Source organism: Phyllostomus hastatus, unplaced genomic scaffold, assembly GCF_019186645.2.
Source record: "Phyllostomus hastatus isolate PE091 unplaced genomic scaffold, TTU_PhHast_1.1 phas_contig_147, whole genome shotgun sequence".
Taxonomy (NCBI): Eukaryota; Metazoa; Chordata; class Mammalia; order Chiroptera; family Phyllostomidae; genus Phyllostomus; species Phyllostomus hastatus.
The window spans coordinates 5,118,737-5,146,065 of record NW_025333603.1 but is presented as its reverse complement, the minus strand read 5'-3'; the positions used below and the strand labels follow the sequence as shown (position 1 = coordinate 5,146,065).

The window sequence follows — 27,329 nt, the reverse complement described above, 5'->3', positions numbered from 1 at the left end:
TAGGAGGGCGAAGCACATCACCTGACAGGAGAGGCAAATGCGCCTGAGCCCGCCTACCCCACTCCCTCCCTCACATTTCACTCCAAATCAGTACACAGTCACAACGACCGGGGACAGGCGAGACAGAAGAGCTGAAAGACACATGTGCCGAAAACATTTAATTTTTGTTTGGTAAACGGGCAATCAGGCTTCAGTTCGGCACCATAAGGATCGGATTGCAGCGGGGTTCCTGCCATTCTGTTGGTTTTCCTGCTGGCTTTGGTGTCGCAAAGAACCAGACTGCAAAAAAAAAAAAAAAAAGTGAACTGAAAAACAAAAAAGAGTAACTTTCAAGGTAAAGGCTCCCTCATAGAGAAAGGAACTAAACTGTGGAAAAGCATATCATTTATGTTTAAAGACGAAACTTCAACACCAAAGCAGTCTGCCGCCCCCAGGCAGCTTTTCTTATATAAACTGTATCACTGGATAGCCAAATAGTACATGGAGAGAAGTTTTATAACTGAAACATTCAGTTAGTAAACAAAGAAGGAAAAGTAGATTTGAAATATCACCATTTTGGAGCTGCTAATACATTAGTGGATCTAGGCATTGCTTATTAATGGCCACTAATATAAAAAAAAAAAGATAATCAGGTATTATGAGCTTATGGATAGAAGAATTTGACAGCATTTACCAAGTAGTTTTGCCCCCCCCAAAAAAAAACACCTGAATCTAATGAAATCTTTAGACACAACCACCAATTTGCAGGAAAAAAGACAATAGGGCAACGTGTTAGATGACATTGTGGAGATATAATCAGCAAACTCCAGACAGTAAGAAACTATAAGACAGACAATTCTTCAACAAATAAATGGCAAAGGGAGAGAGGGAGACAGAATAGCATTCTACATTTAAGACATTTATGCCCTGGCCAGTGTGGCTCAGTGGACTGAGTGTTGTCCCACAAAGTGAGAAGCTGCTGGTTCGATTCCCAGTCAGGGCACATGCCTTTCAGCCCCACTTGGGACAATTATGAAAGGCAACTGATCGATGTTTCTCTCTCACACTGATGTCTCTCTCCCTCTCTTCTTCCCTCCCTTCCTCTCTCTCTAAAAATGAACTTTTAAAAAAGGGCATTTAAGAGATACATCAACCAACTTCAATATGAAATTCAAACACTTAGGTACTGGGTTAGCCAAAAAGTCCATTTAGTTTTTTCTGTAAAATAAAAGACACATTTTTCATTTTCATGAATAACTTTATCGATTTGGATATTTTGAGTATGTTGGCTATCTCCTGCTATTGGCTTCTAGTGGGTAGAGGCCAAGGGTGCTGCTAAACATCTTCCAATGCATAAGACAGCCCTACAGCAAAGAATTATTTGGCTAACATGTCAATAGTACCAAGAAAATTCGCAAACCACTTCTGACATGTTCGATCAGTCACAGCACCCTCTCCATACACTACACAAATCTTTTTTTGCATTTCAGTTGAGTTTTTGCCTTTCTTGAAATAATAAAGCATAATACACTGAAAATGTTGCGTATTTTCTTCCATCTTCAATATTAAAATGGCTGCACAAAAAAACAACCAGTTTTGATTATTTTTAAGTGTGCGCTGATATGACAGCTGTCACAATACAACCTAACACAATTGTGTCAAATGAAGTTGAAGACAACTAAGCACTATCAGAGCCACTGCATAGAAAAAATATAATGGACTTTTTGGCCAACTTAATATACTTGATATTAAAAAGTTATAATTTTTTTAGATGTGACTATGGTATTAGATGCAGAATTTAAATATTATGGATAAAATAGAAGGATGCCTTACATTTGCTTCAAATAATACCAGTGACAGAGGTGGGCGTACAGGTGGAATGAGACCAGCCAGGAGGTGCGACTCACTGACAGTGGGAGGAGGACATGGGGACTCAGCGTACCAGTCACTCCACCTTGATCCACATTTAGAATTTTCCACAAAGTTAAGTTTTTAAAAAAGAATGAAAAGTTATTATGTTGGCCTACTTGCCACCCCATGTTCTCCCAATTTACCTAAAAGAAAGAGAACAAAGAAGAATATGGAGGAAGAAATAGCCCGGGAACTGAGAATGGATTCCCTGGGCAGGGACATTTCAGATGCTGCGTGGAAAAGAATAAGGGGCTGGGAGAACGTACTGTTGGCCATGGTGTCAAGTCATGCAGTTTGAATGCTGTGTTAAAGGGGATTATAGCAATGAGTTAAAGCTGATTTCGGAATAAAAGAACTGATGTGTGTAAACCTAGTAAAAAAGGAGTGTAGCTCTGACTCATAAAATGAGCACTCTTGACATGAGTGAGTGAAGGGATAATTGCGTATAAACCCTGTGTATGAATCAGGAGGGTTTTAATTATAAAGGAGTCTCCTGATGCTCATCTCTTATTAAAGCCCTTCTCACACTGCGGGATAATTATCTGCTGGCCGCGCTCCTCTGGACAGCCCCACTTGTCACCGCCCGGGAAGGCAGACCCAATCCACACGCGGCCCTTCAGATACTCTATCCCGTAAGGCAAAGTAAGACTTGTAGGTACAGTTTCCAGGCTTTACCAGGGTTTTGGCTCAGAGAAGAAACTGTACTGGCCCTCAGGTGATAAGTTAATTTTTTGAAAGGAAGGAAAGAAAGAAAGAAGAAAGCCAGATAATCTTAGTAACATCAGTGGCTTATGTAGGGGTAGCTTCCCTGATTACAAGTAATTGAAGGTTTCAGGGAGAAATGGGGTTCCTTTTCTCCCAGAAATGCACTCTAGGCTAAGCCCCCAATGCACAGATTTACATGAGGAAGGTTATCTGCAAGATTAGAAGCCATTACTTTTTCAGCGAAAGCTGCAAGTCCAGAGATCACGGGAGAGGGCACGGCCAGCTCATAAATCTGCAGAGCCGGGAGCTCTGACAGCCCCTCTCCCTGGCGAAGAGATTGATGCTTCTGCCAGGGAGGCTCCACAGAAACTGTTTATCACAATCTCATTTGGAGACTTGACACCCAAATGGAGGTGCTGACACCCAAGTTTATAGATCTGAGCAAAGCCCAGAGGTATCAAATCTCTGTAAATCAGGATGGGGGGTCTACAAGGGCCCTGAGAACCAGTGTCTTTTCAGATGCCAGCTTCTAACTCTTAAGGTTACAGCACCTGGGACACTTGGTCTGGAGCCTTCATAACTGTACTAAGGAAGAAAATGAAGTCTCAGCTCAGGAGCAGGCTGAGAGAGCCCCCCACCAGAGCCTCACCAAGTGGAGGTCAGGTGTCCTGGGCCAAGGCAGAGACCCAGGCAACTGTCACCACTGTGTTCTCTACCTCTACCTCTCTCCAGATTCTCTTGTTCTCGGTGATATGGCATCACTGTGCCCCAGTGAACAGCCCACATCTTCACCTTCCCCGAATCCTGGGAAGCTGACTACTCCTCAGAACAATGAGTAGCTGCTTCTGCTCAACCTTCAAGACCCAGTTCAAACAAGAACCCCTCTGTGATATACAACACGGGTGTAATAGGGTAGCAAGGCAAGCGGTGACTGTTGGAAGTGAAGGAATGGTTTAGACATCTGGACAGCAAAGGTAAAGGCACGAGGAGTCTGGCAACAACAAGAAGTATGGCATGGCCGCAGCCTTGGAACGCTGAGGAGGTGGAATGGGCAGGCCAGGAGTAGGCTGTGGAGGGACTGACGTTTTCCCTGTGCTCTCACCCACTGAGTTAACCACTGGCAGTGGAGTCACTGGAGGCCCAGAGAACATATCAGGCGTAAGAATGTGTAAGCTTTGGAGAAGCCATGCATAATTTAAGAGAGGTCACATTCAGAGCCTGAGGCCAGGTGGAAAAGTCACAAGGAAACTAAAAACACAAACAAAAAAACAAATAAATAAAAAACCCCACCAGGACTGTAACCAAAGGGAACAAACCTGTATTATGCCACTGGGAAGGGGACAGGGAGTAGAGGACAAGGGACGCTGGGCCCGAAAGACAGGAGCGCCTCTTCTAGAAGAACCTAAGTACTTGTGTTTCCCAAATTTATAGTCAGATCATGTGGATTTCACAACTGAAGACTTCGGCAAGAGGGACATGTGTGTACATAAACACCACACTAGACTGTGCAAAAAGATGAAAGGGTCTGGCCCTCTCTGTTCCTGTGCTGACTGTACCCACTGACGCGCCTGTCCCTTTTTTACTGCGCCGCAGAGCACAGACACAAAATATAACCTCTTACTTTCCTCTTTAGCTGGACTTGGCTGCTACCACCGTTTGGTTTGGAACAACCATAGATGTTGGGAGATGTTCCATCTCTGGTGCATCAAAAAAGTATGCCTGTAGAAAAAGAAGGCCCATAGAGAGTTAAAACACACTAAAAAACAAAGCGTTCCAGACTCCATGCTACTAGCACTTCTGGGTTTCCATGGCCCCTACGTTTCCCCGTAACACACTGGTCAGCGCACTGAACTACAAGCATCTCTGCTTCTGTCTGTCTCACTCACTCGGGTGGGAGTGCCCTTTTAAATTCACTACCACTTATTGAGGATTTACTACATGTAACTTCATCCTCGTAACAACCCTGTGAGTTGTTATTATTACCCTCATTTGACGGATGAAGAAACTGAGGTGCAGAGGGGCTGTCGTTCAGTCCGGTGCACGTGGCTAATGAGCAGTGAAGCCAGGACTCAAAGACGGGTCCTTCTAATTCCAAAGCCCTAGTCCCTGCTCCGAAGACTGTACCCTTCTGGTCTCTGTGTCCCCGGCTCCTCACCCGGGCCCAGCACACAGTGTAAAGACTAATACTTAATGAATTGAACTATGATAGGCTGCTGCTAGCCAGGTAGCTCTGTAAAGACCTGAAAGAGAAAGTGCCAGGCCAGCCGGCCGTACCTCATAGTTCTTCAGCTTGGAAACGAGAGGTTCGGGAAGTGCTTCCGCTTACCATCTACAATTTAACTGTCAAAAACCAGAAGGAGGTGAAAGAGAGAAAACAGGAAGGAGGATCTTCCCACCAGGGTCATGGTCTGAGAATCCTAACTTTAGCCCAGGAAAATTCCAGTTTCACTAGCCTTGAACACTGGATGTTTGCACCACTGCAGCCCAAGGCGTTAGGAAGGTAAAAAGATAGGCTGATAAGCTAAGAACCATTTCACCTGCTCTGCTCTCTATTGGCCAGAAGGGGGCACCAACACAACACACAGGAGTTTTTCCAAACAAATTTTCAGTTAACAGTCCATTTCAAAAAGTTTCTAGCAACAGACTCCCTCTAGTTTATCACATTCCCAGAGTAACTCTATTAGCTTTAAAAGTCTTCTTCCCCAGAACCCCTTCCAGCAACTTTTTTCTGAGGCAGGGAAAGAACAATCCCCAGCTTAAGGTGGGGGTCAGGAGCCATGCTGCCAGTGTTGGGCCCCTGCAGTTACCTGGCAGGAGCGGGGAACCATGGAGCCTCGAGGATGCAGGAGCGATGCTTTTCTCCCAGACTCCGGGAGGAAACCCTCATCAGACTGAACGAGACAAGAGGCCCCGGTTCTAAACTGTGCGCTGCTAATAAGTTGCACTGTGACTTGGACAAGTCACTCCACTCCTGTGGGCCTCCGTTTTGTTTTTTTTGGGAACTGTTTAATCCGATAGTTTAATTTAACTTTACAGATTAAGTGAGGAATTCTCTCTCTTAAAAGAAGAAAGGAATATATTTTCCCACTGATTTTTTAAATTTTTTTAACCCTCACCCGAGGACATTTTTTTCATTGCTTTTAGAGAAAGAGAGGAAGAAAGCAAAACGTTGATGCAGGACAGAAGTATCGATTGCCTCCTGTACTCATTTGCATCTGGACAGGAGGGTCACACACATGGGGCGGGGGTGGGGGGAGTCACACGTACCCGCACCCAGGCAGAGGATTGAACCTGTAACCTAGGTATGTGCCCTGACTGGGATTCAAATCCCACAACCTTTAGGTTATTACGTGAATCCAATCAGATGAGCCACACTGGCTAGGGCCCGCTGATTTTAAATACATGTTGAACAAATTCAAACAATACAAAACTGTGAAAGTGCCCTGTTATTTAAAAAAAAAACAATAACTTTTAGCCCTTTTAGTCTTTTTTTCTTGATTTAATCTTTACTGTATTTTTTTCCATTACCATTTAGTCCCTTTATATCCCACTCTTCCCTCTTTTTTGGTTTCTAAAAATATATGTGACACATAGGCCTTAGTTTTCTTAGCTGCAAAACGAAAGGATTGTGGAAAAAATGATCTCTAAGGCAAGTCATGATTCACTAGTTCCTCAAATACTAGGGCACAGGACCCTCTGCTACCGGCACTAACCACCTCTAACATAGGCTCATACATCTCCAATCATACCAGGCTCACCCTCTTCTGCTTCCTCAGTGGTCCCTGCAAGGTGTGTGCCAGCACAATCATAGAGACCATGTACAGATGCAGCACCAAGGGGACCTCGCAGGTGCAGGGCTGCCACATGCCTCACTGCACTATTGGCAAAAACACCAATCCGCACTCCCAGGGGAGCGTGAGAAGGCCCAGCTGTCTGGTTCAGTCAGTGTCCCTTAGCTCGACTAACCCCCTGCCAACTCCCCTCCCTGCCTTTCCGATAATGTCTTCGTTTGTACAGCTTATCCTATTTCTCACATTGCACATACTGTTTCATCCTTAACAGTAAAGATGTTACTACAGCTCCTTTTTCTAAGTGAAGAGGTGGGAGTCTAGCAAGGGGAAATAACCAGAGCCGGGAGTGATGGAGCTGGGACTAGAACCCATTCCTAACTTCTTTGGCCCTCCTGCACTGCGCATCGCCTCCAGGAGAGAAAGGAGGAGGCGCTCTCCAGTGTGGAGCACAAAACCCCAGGCACCGGGGCCCAGCCACATACCTGATCACAGGACGGCTTCCTTCTCTGAGGAAGAAAAAATTGTGCTGCCAGAAAAGGTCCTGCACCACGATTACCTCCCTGCTCCACCATCCACTCGGCCCTGCTCCCCCAAGTACCTTAGAGCTCAACAGAGCAAATCATACCTTTTCTCCTGTCTGCTTCCCTCCTCCGACTTCTCAACCAGGTAATAATGGGTAAAAAGTTCAGGGGAGAGACGGGAAGATGCCAGTGAGGGGCACCGATGAATGGGCACCGTCTTTAGAGTTGTATGACCTTGGGGCACTCAGGAAGAATACGATGACACAGGGCTCTTAACCACGTCTTTGTATCTGAAGACACTGTCACAGTATATGAAGGGCTTTCGCAGCCATTTCACTGAGTCTCAAAAAAGCCACTGAAAACGTGAACCTCCCTGACAGACGGTTCTGAGAGTTACATCACTTGCCAGGGCTCACAGTGCTAAGCAGCTCCCAGTCCAGTGCTCTTTCCACTTTATTATAGTGCTCTCTTTTAAAAAGTTCCTGCCCTGGCTGATGCAACTCAGTTGGCTGGCGCATCATCCCATAACTGAAAGAAGGCAGGACTGATTCCCGGTCAGGGCACACACCCTAGATTCCGGGTCTGATCCCCGGTCTGGGCTCAGGTGTGTGTGAGCCCCACGCCCAGGCTGGAAGCATACAATCCCTGTCCCTGCGCCAACCTCCGGCCATGTGTGGGAAGCAACCAATGGATGTTTCTCTCTCACATTGATGTTCTCTTTCTACCCTCCTCTCTCTCTTAAGAGCAATGAAAAAATGTCCTTGAGTGAGGATAAAAATAAAAAATAAATAAAAAGAAGTTCCTGAGTAGCAAGATAGGCAAGTACATCCTAACTTCAGTGTCATTTACCCCAAAAGGGAATAAAAGCCCAGGAGGTAAAGATCCTGGCCACACACACCGGTGAAATGGGTTAACAATAGTAATAACAACAACCACAACCACACCTCCCAGCTCCATCATCCAATCTGCCTTCCTCCTCTCTATTCTTTATAGAACCAAAAAGGCAATGCCTTTTCTCCTCACCAACTTCTCCACCCGGTATGTAAGGGGGAAAAATTTTCAGAAGAGAGACGGGAAGACGCCATTGAAAGGCATCACAGTGAGAGTTAGTTACAATAAACACGTTATTCTTCTTCAGCAAATGGAAGGGTCCCAGCAGCATTTCAAGGGATAAGCCAGAGATCCCAAGCGCCAGGAATGGACGGCGTCACTCTGCCACGAGTGGAGCAGTCCTCTGTCTCAAGGGTGAAAGCTTGGGCACATGTGGAGTGTGTGTAAACCAGGTTCGTGTTCCCAAACTTGACACCTTTTATGAGACTTGTTCAATGATAAAGTATTAGAATCTTATTAATGCATTTAGGGAGACCACAGTTGTCTACACAAAAATTAAAGATCAAATAGTGCCCAGGAAATATTTCCTCCCATAACTGCAAAACCTGACCAAGGGTACGGACATGGGCTAGGTGGACGACTTCCCAGGGGCACGTCCTTTCCTTCATCAGTGATCATTCACATTGTTCAATGCAGTTTTTTCAAAACCTGCACCAGCCCCGTTAAGGCCCTGGACAGCCGGCCGTGGACAGCCATTTTCACGCGCCACACGTGCAAAAGATACAAAGTCACATCCCCTTCGGAACAAAGGAAAGGGGTCTAATTCATGGGATGCAGTCTACATTCTGTGCTCGCTCTACATTATTTTATTTTATCCTCAGAACATCCCCCTGAGTCAGGGTCTATTGTAGTGATGTTACTGAGTCAGAGAAGTTCACCAGCCAGGAGCGACGGGGCTGGTCTTCAACCGGGGCCTGTCTGACTCCAAAGCACATGTTCTCCCTAAAAGGATACCTAAACACGTGAACTCAGTAACTATTTTACATGCTGTTCACTTTAAAACTAATTCTCCCCATTCCTCTATTTGGCTGCATTCTCAGGCTTCCTACCTATGAAGCTTTAAATTTCAAAACTCTTTTCTAGTTATGTGCAGAAAACTAGCAAAAGCATCCAAAGGCAGAACCCCCCAATCCTATTTATAGACACTCCTCCACCCCACGTCCTCTGGCCAGACACCAAATCTTAACCAGATGTTAGAAAGTGGGTAAAGCTGGAGATGACAATCAAATCCTCACGACTGTACCACCTCTCACCCAGCAGAGCCTACCTAAAACAGTACTTACTTGGTGGAGCCAGTTTTTAAAGAATGATCAGGTCTACAGTGTGAGGCTTTTCGGCATCTGCACTTAGAGCACACAGTAAGCACACAGTAAGCACACAGTAAGGACACAGTAAGGACACAGGAACGAGACCGTACCAAGCAGCCCACAGAAAGCAGCATGTGCAGCAACACAATCGTCACGATCGTGGCCAACGCGACACGCCGGCTATCCTCCCGAACAGCTGGCCAAAACGTCATCGCCAAGACAGAGCCTGAGATGCCCAGGGCCATCATGACTAGGATCCAACGAATGGCTTTCTGGGGGATAATCCACAGTATCTGAAAGAAGAGAGGGAGAGGAGGGGTTTTGGGGGGCATTCAGAGAGGCATGTGTTCATTCCACGGCCATACGTTTACAAAGGCCTGTGAGTCGGTCGCCACTGGGCCCCCTTGGCCTCTCTGGTTTCTCAGCAGAGCCTGGAGAAACAGCACCCGCATGCAGACTGGGGAAAGCTTTCGGAGCAGAGGCCTTTAGATCCCCTGAAGGCACTTGGCTCCTCAGCCCCCATTCATGCTGCACTAGTACATTCACAGAGCATTTTTCAGGTGCACATCAGTATTAGGCTAGAAATAAGGATGCTGGTGGAATATGCAACCAAGAACAGGACATCACTCAGAGTAAGTGTGGTACGTACTGCCGTGGGGATATAAATGAAGAGCGAGTATCCATAGACGCACACGATCTCCAAAAACGAATAGGAGACGATGTTCATGACTTTGCTGTTTCTCCACAGGAGGAAACCCCAGAGTGCAAGCGGGACCAGCCAGGCATAGGCGTAGATGACTGTGGCCGCCATGGACACTGAGGATGACAGGACGCAGCGTTACCCCCACCGAGCCTGCAGTGCGCTGTCAGAGCACTGCCAGTACCTCCCGGCTGACTTCCCCCCACATCCATCTACCACACTCGACCACAGGGTCACTGCCGACTGGTCTTCATGGATCCTGAGGCTGACCCAGCACCCGACAGGTGGCAGGCGCTCTAGAAATGTGCTGAACTGATGAATATTTAGCGTTTGTCTTGGTAGAGATGATGACCAGTAGTCTCTCATATGGTTTTTAAAAATTTGTTTAACTAACAACTAATATTATTAAATTGGTTATTAAAAAACAAATTATGCAACTGATACGCTTCAGAGGGCCACACTGCAAGTGTTTGAATATACTAAGCATTTCAGTCAAATAAAAGCCAACTATCCCCTTGGAAGAACACATCCTCCTTCCTAGTATAACAAGAGTTGACACTGATTTCTTTAGCAAATTTATTAAAATGCCCTGGGTACAGATTAACTTGCTCTGCATGCTATTTAGGGTTCCTTCTGTCTCCGAAATAGTGAGTTCCAGCTCATTGATGAATTGCTTGAAATATTCTCCAGTTTCACTTCCCTCTTTAAATAATTCTGTCTCTGTGGTGGAAAAGCTATTTAGCGGCTCCTCAGAACGGCAATGTTCAGTACATTGCTGTACCGCCCTCCTGCTCTGGCAGCAGCACGCCCTAGAGGATTTGTGCTCCCTCTTCTGGAGTGGAGGGTCATAAAGCTCGGCCGAGCCCGTGGCACCAGCCCTTCCTACATGAGAACCAGCAGGTAATTCACTTAACGCTCTTGGCGAGAACAAAGGCACCCCTTGCAATCACAGTCAGACTCTGGTTAAGATGTGATTGTCCAAAATTGTTAGCTCCCAGAGCAGTTTTTTCACATTGTAAACTCCCTGATTAAGGCAAACGTAAATATGCTGACATACTGTGGTTTTTTTCTTAGATAACTAAAAGAAGGGGAAAAGAATCACTACTACGGTTACGGCTAGCCACTGGGTGTCAGGCATCACACTGACTGCTTTACCTAGAGGCAACACTGCGTAATAGTCAGGGACACAGACTCTGGATGCAGGCTCCATGGGTTCTGATCCTAGCTGTGCCACTCACAGCTAAGTAGCCCTGGGTGGAAGTCACCTAACCATCCTACCTCACTTCCTTTATCTGTGAAATGGGAAAAAATAATAGTATACTGTACCTTAAAAGATTATTATAATTAAATAGGTAAAAACAGGTATACCTAAAATACTTACTGATGAATAATAAATAACCAATAATTAGCTTTTTATATTGTTAACAGATACGCAAACATATTATTTCATATATTCTATAGCTTCATTCATTTTAGAGACAAGGATACAGGATCAGAGAAGCTAAGTGATCAAGGTCAAATAATTAGTAAGCGGTGGCAGCAGGATCTGAACTTGGATGTGTGACCTATAGTCTTTACATAAGATGGGAACCTGTTTATTGGCAGAGGCAATGACTATCTTATTTGTACACACATCCCCTGACTCCCACTCCTGATACTGGGGTGCTCAGCCAAAGAGGGTAAGAAGTAAGAACAGACAAGGACCCTCCTAGGCATCCAGACCCTCAGGCAGGTGATCACTCCTTCTTTTCTGTCAGTATATCTATACATACTTCCGATACAGAAATTAACACATACTATTCACAACAATGTGCATTTCCCTGTCTTCCTTTGATTAACCATTGAAGTTACTTGAAGGCAGGGTCTATACCTCATGAGTAGTATTTATTGAGTTAACCTCTAACCAAGGTCATCTGACAAATGGAGTTGGGTCCGATCCAGGTCCAATTCCCTGATGGGAAGGAAAGAGAAGGGAAACTGGGCATGGAGGATGCAGGGGAAGAAAGACAGAAGGCTACAGAGGGGCACACCCACATACACACAGGTAAATACATATCTCTGCATACATGCATGTATCCGTTCACATATATGTACATATGTGTAATATTGCTTTACATATATCAACTCTTTATTCATCTAATAGTCCTATAATATAGGTACTATTATTTCCATTTCACTTACAAGGAACCTGAGGCCAACAGAGATGAAATAACCTGCCCAGCAAGGTAGAAGTCACTGAGTGGAGGGGCTGGAACTTGAAGACAGTGACCTGGTCCGCGAGACCATGCTTTATGCGGCCTGTGTACAGCCTCGCAACAGGCCAGCAGGCAGCGGGGGAAGGTGGGACGGCAGAGAAAATTGAGGGAGTGGCACAGGTCCATCTCTTACAAAGCTAAACTTTCTCATTCTGGAGTGGCTCTCATCTGCAAGTCCCTGTAAGCTGTTTTTGTTTCTAATTATACAATACTACCACAAGAAAGGAAGTTTTAGAACCGGAATGGCACCCACAAGCCCACGACTAGGACACATACTCATCTCTGTGTTTCCCCCTCCAGGCCCTGGCCACCCACAGACTTCCCTTTAACAAGCTGCTGACTGCACAGGCATCAGTATGGATGATTGGCCTCTACCTTGCTCTACACGCAGGGGTGCCCAAGCTTGTGGCATCTCTGGGCCACACTAGAAGAAGAAGAGTTGTCTTGGGCCACACATTAAATATACAAACACTAATGAAAACTGGTGAGAGAAAAAAAAGATTTTAAGTAAATTTATGATTTTATGTTGGGCAGCATTCATAGCCATCCTGGGCCACATGTGGCCCGTGGGCCATGGGTTGGACACCCCTGCTGGAGCTTCATAATTAGTGGCTCCAGACCTCGCTAGTTGAGTCATTGTGACTTAAATAAAAATGCCCCTACTGTTCCCAACATTTAGATTACACAAATAATGCTACAATGGAAACTTTTATGCACAATGCTCTTTGCTTATTTTACACATTTTTCTTTGAATAAATTCCAATTGCTATTGGGCATTCCTTTACAGTTTTCCAGAAGATTATACAGATTCATAATATTGTGACTTACTTAATACCACTGAATTGTACACTTAAAAATGGTTAACATGGCCCTAACTGGAGTGGCTCAGTGGGCTGGGCATTGTCCCCCAAACCAAAAGATCTCTGATTCGATTCCCGGACAGGGCACAGGCCTGGGTTGCGGGTCCCTGGGTAGCGGGTCCCTGGGTAGGGGCATGAAAGAAGCAACTGATCCGTGTTTCTATCCATACATCAACATTTCTCTCCTCCTTCTCCCTCCCTTCCCCCCTCTCTAAAAATTAAATAAAATCCTTTTTTAAAAGTACATAAAAGTGGTTAACATGTAAATTTTATGCATATTTTACATTTTTTAAATTATATGGGTTTGTATGGATGGGTGGTAAATTTTGAGACACCACGAACGTCTGAGCCCTGAAGCACAGAAAGCAGGGGTGCGGCGGAGAGACAGGGAACTGAGAGCGCGGTGGGGAAAGGAGCTCACGGGTACAGACTGTCGGCATTCCAAACGAGCCCAGCTATTCACCAACCTTTTCGGAATTCGGGTACATAATGGTATGTGTTCTTTCCCAGATGGATTAAGAAGTTGGAGAGATTCCCACTGATGGCTATGGCAAAGACCAGCGTGGCACATATCCAAAAGGGACCTGCGAGGGAAACCAGAAAATTCAGAAACAAGAAAGTGAAGCACCGGCCTTTAGATTTTTAAAGAATATTTTCTTATCTCCCTTGCCCTATTCATGTAAGCAAGGAAAAAGGACTTTTGGATGCATTCAATACTCTTGGAGCAGGAACTTTCTCTTTTAAAAGGCCAAATGCAAAACTCAGTAATTAACTGCCTTAAAGATGGGGGATTGGAACGCAAAAGCCAAAACACCTCCTGTAATGAGGTGAACAAAGACACTAATTTGTTTACAGCTTCTTTTATTGGAGGATCACCAAAATAACTCACAGACATGGTGTTAAACTTTTACCATCAGGATTCAGGAAGCAAGTCACTTCCCTTATCTAAGTGCCAATGTCAGTATCAGGAAACAAAGAAACAAACCTAAAACCAGACAGGTCCTTCTGCAAAGACTGGGGCAAGTAGAACGCTTTAGGGGAGAGTTAGTGTGATCTACCAATTCACTATGTGTGTTTAAGGCTTTCCTTTTTTCCTTGTTTAATAAAAAAGTTACACAGGCACAGAGTTTAGTGTCTTAAAGGTACAAAAGGGAATACAGAGGAGAGTAAACTTCCTTCCCTCTGGCGGGGGGTGGGGGGGGGTGGTGGTCGCTAGCTATGCATTTCCCCTTCCCAGACCTTACTATCATAACCAGGTTCTGGTAAATCCTGCCAGAGATTTCTACACACACAAAAGCAAATGCGTATTTGCATATGTGTGCACGTCTTATACAAATGGTTACATACATATTTACTTTCACCTTAATATATCCTGGAGATTCTACCACAGCTAAGATAAAAATCAGCCGTATTCTTTTCCCATGACTACAATACACTCCACTGAACAGACGAGTCTGCCGTGCTTGCAAAGCCCTTTCATCGTTTCACTTGATTTCATGAACACTGCCCTTGTTTCTCCTCATCTAGAAAAAATTCTAGTAGAACAAATATAATTTTAAATCTGGAGATTTTAATAAATTTTATGAATGTCAATCTCACTAATATTGTGCAGTACTTTTTGGGATAATTGTAGGCTCCTTCACACATCTTAAAATTAAGAGAATTACTGTGCTGGGTGAGAGGACGAGTGGAAATGGGTCAGCGCTCTTCAAAGCCAGGCCAGGTCCTGAAGGCCGGACAAGGAGCACAGTTGCTCGACTGGGCACTCCCAGAGTCGCCCTCAGCTTCCCACACACTGCTGTGTACTCATTATCCTTTAAGCTATCCTCTGCTATAGCCAAGGACTAAATCTTGTTCACCGTTATCATTTTGAGAGCCTAGCACCTTAAAGATGCAACAAATAAACAAAAAAAGACTAAAAAAACCCCTACGACCAACAATGATAAAAAAATTCCCGCCCTGGCTGGTGTGGCTCAGTGGACTGAGTGCCGGCCTGTGAACTGAAAGGCTACTGGTTCAATTCCTGGTCGGGGCACATACCTGAGTTGCAGGGCTGGGTCCCCAGTTGGGGGCATGCGGAAGGCGGCTGATTAATGTATGTCTCTCACACTGATGCTTCTCTCCCTCTCTGTCTCCCTCCCTTCCCCTCTACCTAAAAATAAATACATAAAATCTAAAAAAAAAAATCTCCAAAAGCTTCATAGGACAAATGAACAAAACTGACGTGTTATTGTTGATGGGGGGAGACCACCCAAGCATATCACCACAAGTGACCACAATATTACAAGTGGCCGCAGTACCACAGTACCCACGACAGAGCTGTCAGACTTATTCACCAAGTACCCACGGCCAGCTAGGCCTGGCCCACACCGCCGCCCCAGAGCACTCAGGCACGATAGAAGCTTGGACTCCAGAGACACACAGCCCCTGAGCATCCCAGGCCCGCACGTTGCTTCGTTCCGCCTCTCTCTTCCCCACTCCTGCCAAATTCCTACTCTTACTATGGGGTGGGGTGGAAAGGAGCCTTAATTTAGTTTGTGGTATGTAGTTTTTATACAATGAAATATTTCTAACATCCAGAAAAGCACAAAGAATGATAAAACAAACCTTGATTGTGTTATTTGATAAGGCTACCCTGTAGTGTGGGAAATAAAACAGTTTAAGGTATCGCCTTTAAACTGTTTTACAGGCTCTGCGCTTGGCACTTGTAGAGTGCTCAACACGTTAGTTCTCTCTTCCTCCCCCTTGGGGGTGGAGACTATGGCTTTGTCTTTGAACCCTCAGTCTCGAGCACAAAGCAAGGTACTCACACACTGTCTGAGCCAAGCCTGTGCCAGGCACTGATGGTATGGATCACTGAGACCCTGAGTGGACCTCTCGGCAGGCGCCCAGGCTAGAAGAATGAATGAGAGGGCTGAAAAGAAACCACTGGGCACCCCTGGATGAGGGCATGGTCAAGGCGATGGTTTCCACACCATGCTCACTGGTGCTCCAGGAATTCCACAGATCACTGGGTGTAACTCCTGGTCCCTGAGGCTGAATGAAAGGGGCCCCTCGGCCTCCAGAGCGGTTACACTTACCCTGGTTTCAGATACTGGACATCGGTGCCATACAATGACAACTTTCTGTAGCTTAAAACCTCTGGGCTAATAGAATACATCCTGGCTTTCCATAGTGCTGAACTGGGCTCTAGTTCTACTCTTTTTTGTTTGACAACTCTCAGCCTTAGTTTCCTTACACAGAAAACAGGGATGGCAGTACTTAATATACAGTCAGTCTCATTTTAAGGATCAAATAATGTATGTATTAATTGGTACCCAGAAATTTCTCATGAATTCCTTTTCCTCTTATAATCAATACATATAATCGCTCTAATACTCACTGTTTAGGATTGAGTATATATATATTACTAAGCCTCATTGAGCATCAGCTTCCTCTTTTGAAAAACGGGATGACAACACCTATCCCAAAGGTTGTTGCAAGAATTACATGTGACCATGCACACAAAGCCTCTTAGAGCACCTGCACACAAGCGCTCAGAGCCACCGCCTCCCCTCAAACACAGAACACCATTCCCAGTGGAGCCCTTTCCCTCAGGGTACTGGGGGGCCTCTGACCTTTCGCAGACAGCGGGGACATCGAGGATGACAGTCACCTCCTGGCCCACCCCTCCTACAGACTTCTAGTGCTGCTTCCTGAGTCCCAAGGGAAGGAGCCGGTCTGTCTGAAGGCAGGGCTGGGACTCAATAAAGAAATGTCCTACACACTCCCCAACCGAAACCAATTCCTCTAAAACTGAAGTCAACAATCTCCTCTTAGAAAAAGTAACTTAATTTGTCCAAGTTTGTAATGACATTTGAAGACTTTCACAGGACATACTATTTCTTTTAGTAATAGCATTAATGGAACAGATAAGTGCATTTTCTCCAAAATTCTTTGCAAGGGTTGCTAATGAACTCAGAAAAGTCAAATAAAATGCTGCGTACCCTGCCAACAGTACGTTCTCCAGCCTTGCAGGTAATTTGCACACTCACCCGAGTTCATGGGGCACATGGTAGAGAATCAAAAAGGCACCACACATACCGTAGAGGTCTGGATTGCTGCGGATATATAACCTCACGAAGTTTTTTCCTGGTATTGGCAAAAGAGACCCTTTTATTCTGTCAAAGACCTGGAAAACAACATAGCAGTAAGTCTACTGAAGGTCTTTTTTAAGATTAATAAATTCGACTACTGCAAAATTGAAACTCAGTTATTAGAGCTTTTATGATGGTAGTATTTTCAAATACTAGTAACCTTTTACTTTTGTAAAACCCTATGCAGTGTACAGAAGCTTTCACATTATTTCATTGCATAGCCATAGAAGAAACATGTCTCCATTATATGTAAAAGCAAAGGTAAAACTGCTTTACAAACCTGGTGTGTGTCTACATCGAAAAATGTTTGATAGTATTCAAAGGTCCAGAAAGGGGAGCTTTTCTTCTGTCCAGCAAGTAACTGTCAGAGGTAAAATAAAACATAATGATTTCCTTATTCCCGGTACACAGAGAGGAAGGGAGCCGATCTAATGTAAAATCAAGTACGAAAGACCAAGCTCTTCTGCATCCATCAATCAACTTTGCAAAAGCCGCGCCCAACTCCCAGTCTGACAGAAAACGAGCATGGGTTTGGAAGTCTCCCCAAAAGGCTTCAAATCCTGGCCCCTCCACCAGGGGCAGCTTCATCAAATCACTAGACTCCTCTCAGTCTTCGTTCTCTCATCTACAAAGTAGTGCTAACAAGATCTCCTTTTTTTTTAACAGGTTTTTTTTTAAGATTTTATTTATTTATTTTTAGAGAGGGAAGGGAGGGAGAAAGAGAGAGAAACATCAATGTGTGGTTGCCGGGGGTCATGGCCTGCAACCCAGGCATGTACCCTGACTGGGAATTGAACCTGCGACACTTTGGTTCGCAGCCTGCACTCAATCCACTGAGCTACACCAGCCGGGGCACAAGATCTCCTTCATAGATAGACTTTATCTATAGATACATGGCTCATGTAGGTCATATTAATCCTCACAGGATTATAGGGAGGGTTAATTATACATAATACATGTGTTATGTATAATAACACATATCTGCATCTACTATACACACATACATACAGAAGGCAGACAGTGTATCTTTTCTTCCCTCACCCCTTCAAGATCCCTACTATTGTCACCACCGGAGTTCTCAAAAATTTGATATACTGCTTCACTCTAAAGTATTACAAACGTAAAATATACTCTCTGACAAAAGAAACAAAATTCCAGTTTACAAGTGGCGCCCATGAGGGCCACACCTGCCGCAATAGCACAGGTATTCGACAGTGAAAAGCAGGCCACAGCTGGAATTGTGACTGCCACCTTCAGTTACCCGGAGAGGATTCATGCAGCAAAAGGAAACATACTCTGAGGAACTCTGAAGGACAAGGGAAGGTGCTCTCGGCAACTATTTTTGCTCATTATACTCCAGCCAGTGTGGCTCAGTTGGCTGGGCATCGTCCCACAAACCAAAAGGTCACTGGTGAGCTTCCCAGTTGGGTCACATGCCTGGGTTGTGGGTTTGGTCCCAGATCAGGGCACAAACGGAAGGTAACCGATTGATGTTTCTCATATGGATGTTTCTTTCCCTCTCTTTCTCCCTCCTTCCTCCTCTCACTAAAATCAAAACAAATAGAATTTAGCAAAAAAAAATTTCGTTCATTATAAAGGAAAACATGTTCACAATTAAGTTGTCCAGTGGAGGCAGTGGCTGCTTTACACAGTAATGAACGGCCCATTTTAGACATGTCCGTGTGCTCTTTCTGACCTGTCACAAACAGCATCAGTATCTTGGAAGGGAAACTGAACTGGAGGAAACTGAAGGTTCTCTCCAACCCTGATATCACAAGACAGAGAACACCACAGACCCATGTCCCATAGCTAGGCCAAGAAATTGTCAAAATATTGGTAAACTCTTCCCAATACACAGACACCATTAAAATAATAAATAGAATGTTTTAAGATTTTTTTCCCCCTATACATTTCTTCTTAGACTTCTGAAGCCTGCTGTTGCTCAGTGTGGTAACTAATTATATGCATCAGTTTGTCTGGGCCATGGTGCCCAGATATTTGGTCAAACATTATTTTGGATGTTTCTGTGAGGCTGTTTTTGAATGATATTCACATTTAAGTCAGTAGACTTCTTGACTAAAGAAGATTGCCCTCCAAAATGTGGGTGGACCTCAGCCAGTCAGGCGCAGGCCTACACAGAACAAAAGGCTGAATTCCCTCCTGAGCCAGAGGGAATGCCCCAGCAGACTGCCTTCGGGCTTGAGTTGCAACACCAGCACTTCCTGGTTCTGTAGGAGAATGCCTTTGAACTCCAACTCCAGCTTTTTCTGCATCTGCAGCCTACCAGCCTCCTCCATCAGATTCTGGACTTGCCACCAGATTTCCACAATCATGTAAACCAATTCTTTAAAATAAATCTCATTTCCTATGTATTTACATCCTACTGGTCCCACATCTCTGGAGAGCCCTAACAGACTTAACTATACTAACAATCACTCCTGTCTCCTGAGTAGTAAGCACGTAACATACACGGACACTACTAGCACAGAGGGGAGGAGCACAGGCTCTTGGACTCACATCCCTCGGTTTATAGTTCTCTGCTTCCTGCCAGGTATGTGTACTGGAGCAAGCTACTTAAACTCTGTGTCTCAGGTTCTCATCTGTAAAATGAGGATAAGAATAGTTCCTGGCACCAGGGTTGTTTTGAGGATTAAATAAGATGATCCAAGTTAAGAATTTAAAATGTGTCTGGTAAATTTTAAACAATGAATAAATATTAACTACTGTGATGCCAATAATGACAATAGTCAACATGCACATCTTTTTATATTTCAGATGAGGAAACCCAGGCTGAAGGAAGTTCAAGCACCTTACCCAACACCACACGGCTATTACTGCTGACCTGGACCAGGATTCAGAGTAGGCTCCTAAGTCAGAGCTCTTGTCACAGAATCTAGTATATAATGGTATTTGATTTAGCATAAGCTTTGGTGATTACTTTGGTATTTCGTGGAGTTCCACCAAGAGCCTCTGGCACCCAAGCACTCTACTATTTTAATAAGCCTGGACAGAACCCACTGCTATAAACTGGGTGCTTCTCCAGTGCACTGCAATCATGATTCCATCTACAAAATATCACTAGAAATATGATTTTTCTAGAACATGGAAAGTGCACATGGAATTAAATCTTTGTGGTCAAAAAGGCCACCTGACAGTCATTACCCATCCAGCTGCAGAAACCCAGAAGTTTCCCTAGATCCTCCCTCTCTTGCTCTCACCCCTTTGCCACCAAGTCCTGCCGAGCCTGCCCCCAAACAGGTGTGTCCAACCTCAGGCTTCGGCCCTTCTCACCAGGACCACTTCAACAGTATCCTACCTGGTCTCCTGGCCTCCAGGCCATCTCCCCTGTTTGCATTCTGTATGGCTGCCACATCTTAAATGGCTTTAAATGTATCTGGCCATATTGCTCAAAATCTTTTAATAGCTCCCAATAGTTTTCAGAATATTCCTATTCACTGGGTTGGGTCCTTGCCTATCTGTGCAGCCTGATCTCCTGCCTTCACCAGACTTTGTTCCCAATGTATGTGAAGACAGGAGATGTGCTGTCTGTACCATGTTCTTTCTTTTTTACTTTATTTTTTTAAGATTTCATTTTTAGCCCTGGCTGGCGTAGCTCAGTGGATTGAGCGCGGGCTGCGAACCAAAGTGTCGCAGGTTCAATTCCCAGTCAGGGTACATGCCTGGGTTGCAGGCCATGACCTCCGGCAACCACACGTTGATGTTTCTCTCTCTCTCTCTATCTCCCTTCCTTCCCTCTCTAAAAATAAATAAGTAAAATCTTAAAAAAAAAAAAAAGATTTCATTTTTAGAGAGGGGAAAGGAGGGAGAGAGGGAAACATCAATGTGTGGTTGCCTCCTGTGTGCCCCCTACTGGGGACCTGGCCCGCAACCCAGGCATGTGCCGACTGGGAATCAAACCGGCGACCCTTTGGTTCACAGGCCGGCAGTCAATTCCCTGAGCCATACCAGCCAGGGCTGTACCACGTTCTTTTATGCCTGTGACTTCGCCAAAGCTGTTGCCTAGAACACCCTTCCCTGCCTTCTCCTCCTGGCTACCAACTACTCTTTCATCAAGACCCAGTCTAAGGGTCACCACCTCCAGGAAGCCTCCTGTAACACGCTCCTCTCTGCTCCCACAGCCCTGCTGCTCCCCCATCCAGTGTGTTTCCCATGGATGATAGTGGTCTGTTTGCCCATCTGTTTATCCCCCTGAGGCGGAGACCACCTGTGATGCCACTTCATTTTGGCACTGCCTGGCACTCTAACTGACATACAGGCGACAGTGAATAAATATATGACAAATTCAATTTCAAAGAAAAGTGCAAACCTCAGTTTTGTCAGACTCATCGTTTCCCAGTAATTCATCATCCTCTTCTCTCCCAGAGCTTCTTGGGGGTCCTGGCTGATGTCTGGGAGTTTCACCAGGACCCTCGATGCTTATCGTGGTGGCATCTCGGTTGGTCGCTAGAGAAGTGGCTACATCACCAAATTCTGAAAGCAATTAGAACATAAGGGTATCAAAGACCTTAACTACACTGGAAATGCTATACCTTTCATTTAAAGGCCAACTGTTATAACCTCAACTTTGCTACAAACCCTATTTAATACAAAGACAAAAGTCTCTGAAAAAAATCTCACCTAGAAATCAAGCTGACACAGAAAAATGATTATGAAGATAGCAGAAGTTGAAGTCAGACCCAGATTTCAGTCCTGGCTCAGCTACTAACCAATTATATGAACTTAACCTGTATAAGCCTCAGTGTTCTTATCTGTACAATGGAGAGAATAATATCTACTCTAAAGAATTTTGGGAAAGTTAGGAATATTACCTAAATAAAGTCCTTAGCAGAGTGCCTGACCCACAGCCAGTACCCAATCTAAACCTTTCTTCTTTGATTCTATTACAAAAAATTTAATGAAGTTATTTTTTCCAGTATGGTCTATGTAATAATGATTATAAAAAATATGGGGACAAAAATGAAAGTAGAAACTGCAGAATAAAAATCACTCTTAACCCTATCATATAAAGACAACCACCATTAACTTTTGTTATATTTCCTTCTCTTTATATAGTAAGACTCATGCCAGTGAAGATCATTGATTCATGCAACAAATACTGCATGCCCACAGTGTGCCAAGTACTCATTTAGGGTGTGATAATACTATATAAACAATTTTGTATCCTGTTCTGTCTACTGGGGATTATATAAAAATGACTTCGTATCAGTTTTTACAATGATCATTTATGTGGCTACATAATATTCTATCAGCCAGGGGTAGGGAGAGTAGGAGAGAGACACTGTAAGTTAACACAATTATTCCACTGTTATTGGATGTTTGGGGTGTTTTCAACTCTTCATTGGTACAAATAACACTGTGAGGAGTATCCGTGCAGAAAAAGCTTTCTGGATTATTGCCTTAGGACAAACACCTCTCAGTGCGATCACTAGGTCGATCAAAGGATGCAAACCATTTTTAAGGCTCTTGAGCACATCATTAAACTGCTTTCCAGAAGAGCCTCACCTATTCATGTCCACAAGCAATGATTGAGACTTCTGTCTCTGGGTAGCCTAATGAACTTTATCTAGCTGTTCTTGAACACAATTCAGGGCATCTCTAGAACTAGGCAGGACTAAGACAGGGTACCAGCAGGGCACCATTACCACATTACAAGCACAGTACAAATCTTATGACTACCAGCAGGATGGGGCTCTTGGATAGCCAGGCCCTCCCTTACTGCCTCTCAGCTATGCAAACAGCTTCATGGAGAAAACTAAAGTAACTGAAATGAATAGGGTGGCTGGTAAGTTACAATTACTTAAGCTTCAGTCTCCAATGTTTTCTCTGTTGAAGCAGCAAGAGACTCTGGAGTATTTGTTTAAATTAAGACTGTAATGCTCCATGACCCTGGGAAAATTACTCCATATCTCTGAGTCTCCATTTCTTCAACTATGAAATGTAGATAGGACCTATCTTAAAGAGAGATTTTGAGGATGATATGAGATACTAAACATCCTGGCAATCATTTACTGACAGGACATGGCACTGACATTTAAAGAGACACTCACAACTTTGCCTGAGGGAATCAGACCAAGAAAAATACAGAACTGAAGTCTCATATTTAAATGCAGTTTACCAGGGGGAAGGGGCTGCCAGAAAGAACAGAGTGTCAGGTTAGAGGTGCAAAGGCCAAGGAGGTTCAAGGGAGGATGAAAACTCATCTAGCTGATGGGATTTGGAAAGGTCTCTGGGAAAAGCTGCCCCATGAGAAGGATGGTTGGAGTGGTGGGGATGGGATCTCATGAAAAGTAAATGGGATAAGCAAGACCCACAAGGTGAAAAATGTAGCCAGTGTTTGAGGAATAGCAGACAGCGCAGTTCGATTGAAGAGCAGACCTCTCACATGGTCACTACTCACACGTTATGTTCTCCGTTGGGTAGTCTTGCCTACTTCTGCTCCTCAAGGGCAAGACTGGTATGTTTTTTATTTCTGCCACCAACATTCCCTGCTTCTATGCCCTGGCATATCCCATGCTACGTTTTGCCTCTGCTCCTTTCCTGACACAATGCCTTCCACCTGAAGGGTCCTGAACTCCATTTGTTCAGCAGACACTAACACTTTTCCTTAGGGAAGCCTCCCATGACCCCTCTATAGCATCCTGTGTTCTTTTCTGAAAAGCAAAGTCCTTTACGTAGTTTTATAAAGTCCTGGGAGACTTGGCTCCTCTCCCCTCTCAAACCTCACCTTGTGACAGTCTCCCGCAACACCTGTGCTCTGGTACCTTGGAAAAAAGTCAAGCAAATTTCCTCCAAGCAAAAATAAAGAATGTATATGCCATTCTTTACCCTTGTATGGTCTCACACTGTACTGAGATAAGATGGCCAAGGATGGCCTCTCTAATGAAGTGAGATCAGAACAGGGCAAGGGTACAAGCTATGTGACTATCTGGTGTCAGAATGTCCCAAACAGAAAAATGGCACAAAAGCCCTAAGCTGTGAGTGTACTTGGCATCCAGGAGGATCAGTGATGGGGCCTGTGTGGGAACAGCAGAGAAAGGGCAAGAGTAACAGGACATGAAATCAGAGGCCATAGAGGGCTGGATCATGTCAAGTCTCCTAAGCACAGGATGGGCTCCAACTTTCACTCCTAGTGAGACAGGAGCCACTGAGAGGTTTTACAGCAATGACTTAGAATGTTTTACAACAATCTGACTTAGTTTTACAAAAACTCTCTGGCTTTAGAAGACCGATATAGCAGAGCAAGAGAGGAAGCAGGAAGACCAGAAGAAAGGTAGGGCTATAATCTAGACAAGGGATGACTGTGACCTTGAGCATGGTCAGAAAGTAGCAGAGGTGGTGAGAAGAGGTCAGATGCTGGACATATTTTGAAGACAGAGCTGATGATATTTGCTGATAAAATGGATTTCTAATCATATCTCCTCCTCAGATAGTAGTGAGGTAGCATGGTTATGAAGGTAGGCTACCTGAGTTCAAACCCTGCTTTAGCACTTATTAACTATATGACCTTAAGGCAAATTACTTAGTTTTTCTGAGCCTAAACTTCCTGTAATGAAGTGAGATCTGAACAGAGCAAGGGTACAAGCCATGTGACTACCTGGAGTAAGAATGTCCCAAACAGAAAAATGGTAAGTAGAGAAAATAAAAGAGCTATTTCATAAAGTTGACATAAGGATTAAATGAATTAATATTTGCAAAGCCCTTAAAACAAAGCCTGCCACAGAGTAAGAACTACACATGCATTCACAAGACAAAAAAGCGTCCATCAGTCCCCAGCACAGACCAGGCTCTGGGTTAGGAGTTATGAAATTTCCCTCCAGCACTCTCATAGTTTGTAGACTATTTAATATCGAAGTAAGGTATTTAAATGACCACTTAACAAGTAAATGTCTCCCTCGCTAGACTGAAAGCTTCATAAGGGAAGAAACTGGCCATTTGCTCACTCTTCTATCCCTGACAACCAGACAACAGCCCGGTTCATGGCCACACTCACAAGACACTTACTGAGTCAATGAAGAAATGACTTGGTCATGTTTCCTCATAATCATCTTTTTATTCTGTTATCTACTCCAGTAGCATAAAACATTTCTCCTTTATCTTTTTATCCTCTGTATCTAGCACAGTTCTAAGCACAAAGTAGGTGCTCAATGAATGTTTGTTGAACTAAAGCAGGAACTCTATGCACATTTTATGTAATCACTGTATTAAATTTATGTTACCATGTGAAGGACTATTTGGCAAAAAAAGGAACAGCTGGTGTAGCCAAATAGAAAAACCTGGGCGGGGCTAACATTCTTTTACCAGGATGTTTGAAATAATCTTCTTTAATGTTTGTGCCAGCATTGCAATGAAAATCCATTGCTGTGACCACAGAAATACTGCTCATAAAGACAAAGGTGGGCACCCAACCGATGTACCTTCAAACTGCAAGTCATCTACAGCTGCCATTCAGCCAGTGGGTCTTCTTCCAATTATTAGGAAGCAAATTTGCAGAAGTCTAAAAGGAAAAAATGAAGAAACTCAACAGGTTACGAAAATAAAATAGATGCAAACAAATCTTATTTCAGCATTTGAAATGTTATTTGCCTTTCTTTTTAGTGGGGTTAACATCAGATATTATTTAAACTGTTATAAAAGAAGCTAAGGGGGGTGTCCAAAGGGGTTCCATCCACTTCACTCACTGTGTGTGTTTATGGACCAGGTGCAGCCTGGAGGTGGGAGGATGAGGAAGGTGGGAGTATGGGGTTGAGAAAGGTGGTTCTGAGGACAGTGAAGGGCAAAGGCAGTTCAGCCTCGCCAGTGGTTAAGGTCACAGGCTCTGGGGTCAGACAGACCTGGGTTTCATTCTCGATTCTGCTGCTTCTTGCTGTGTGACTGTGGGCTCCTCGGGGCCTCAGTTTCCTCATCTGTAAAATGCGTTCGTAATGGTACCTACTCATACGGTACTGGGGTGGGAGGTGAGCACTAAAAAAGACAGTAAGGCGCTTATGCATAGCCAAGCAATTAGCAGGTGCTGTAGTGAGCGCGACCCTGCAGCCTGGCATAACCTGGGCCAAGGTAGGTCTGGGAAAGAGCTGCCTGGGAAGCAGAGGCATTATTTTAGGTGCAGGAGCTGGGCTGCAGCGGCCCGAGCGGGCAAGGGATCCCGGGGCCCCTTTATCCCGGGTCGACCCGCACATCTGGCCTCCTCACCTCGGGGACGGGGCGCGAGAGGGGGGGCGGGGGGCGCGGTATCCAGCCCCGAGAGAAGGCAGGGGCCTCAGACGCTCCACGCAGGTTCCGGTCCCTCAGAGTTGCCGGAAGCCGAAGAGGCGGGGACGGAACCACTCCTCGTCTGGGTAGAGCTCAGCCTCCTTAAAGAGACAGCAACACCCGAAGACTTCAGCCTGCCGCGGCCTCCGGAACTGGCTCCCTTCCCCGCCTCTTCTGAGTGCGAGGCTCCGGTTCTTAAAGAGACCGAGAGAAGGTCCCTCTCCCCCACCTCTCTCCGGCGGGGCTTAGGGAGTTCTCAAGATTGTGGAGTTGACTTTCTCTTTGTTTATGCTTCTTTTCTTATTGAAATCTAAAATAGCAACGAAGGACCATTGTGAAAATAAAAAGTCATCAATCCCTTCCCCCCAATTCTTTTAGGCCATAAAAATTTAATTAATCAGTGAGGGAGGGAATGAGTTCATCGGTCCGAGTTTGCAAAGCAGTGATCGAAGTCAGGTTGAAGTCTGTCCATAAGAACACCCTAATAAGTGTGGTCATTTGTTCTTTCACTCCCACGACAATCAGCCTTAGCCTAGCATTAGTGTGGGGAGGGGTTGTTTGGGAGCGACAGTAAGGACTGGCTCACTCACCCCAGGGTCCCCGTAGGGCGACTGACCGCCAACTCTAATACTGCTGGGCCCAACGACAGTGGAATTGCACTGACTGTTCCTGGTAAGAAACATTTTGCCCAGCCTTTTCTCTATGCCTGGTTAATGCCTCCATGGCCCTCCAGATTTTGGTACCACCCACCTCCTAAAACTTCTTTGCTCCCTTAATCCCCTGGGCTTGCCTCTACCACCATAATTGTTACTGTTTGTCCATCTTTGACAGCCTGTGAAATGCTTTCAGGACAAAGATCAGGAATGATTCTGGTCTCTGGGTCTTCAGTGCCCAGCCTAGAGTGGGGCACATAATAGTTGCTCACTGAAAGCTAAGTAGAGTGATCAAGTACTGACTGACTGAGCAGCATAAGCCAAATTCACAGACCACACAAGATGGACCC

General features: G+C 44.8%; 1 protein-coding gene across 2 annotated transcripts; it reads right to left on the bottom strand.

The window, feature by feature from the left end:
* Positions 1 to 143: 143 nt before the first annotated feature.
* On the bottom strand, positions 144 to 26,403 carry YIPF1 (Yip1 domain family member 1). 2 transcript variants are annotated; one of them, XM_045856635.1, is made up of 11 exons: positions 26,267 to 26,403; positions 25,909 to 25,980; positions 25,492 to 25,571; positions 21,384 to 21,547; positions 17,337 to 17,417; positions 17,004 to 17,091; positions 13,388 to 13,504; positions 9,755 to 9,921; positions 9,216 to 9,398; positions 4,217 to 4,314; positions 144 to 279 (listed from the first exon to the last, which is right to left on the bottom strand). In XM_045856635.1, the coding sequence occupies exons 3-10, from the start codon at positions 25,520 to 25,522 to the stop codon at positions 4,225 to 4,227; spliced, it is 921 nt and encodes a 306-aa protein (XP_045712591.1). In that variant the 5' UTR covers positions 25,523 to 25,571; positions 25,909 to 25,980; positions 26,267 to 26,403; the 3' UTR covers positions 144 to 279; positions 4,217 to 4,224. The 2 variants fall into 2 exon arrangements, with proteins under 2 accessions (XP_045712591.1, XP_045712581.1); XM_045856625.1 differs by lacking the exon at positions 25,909 to 25,980.
* Between the last annotated feature and the right edge of the window lie 926 nt (positions 26,404 to 27,329).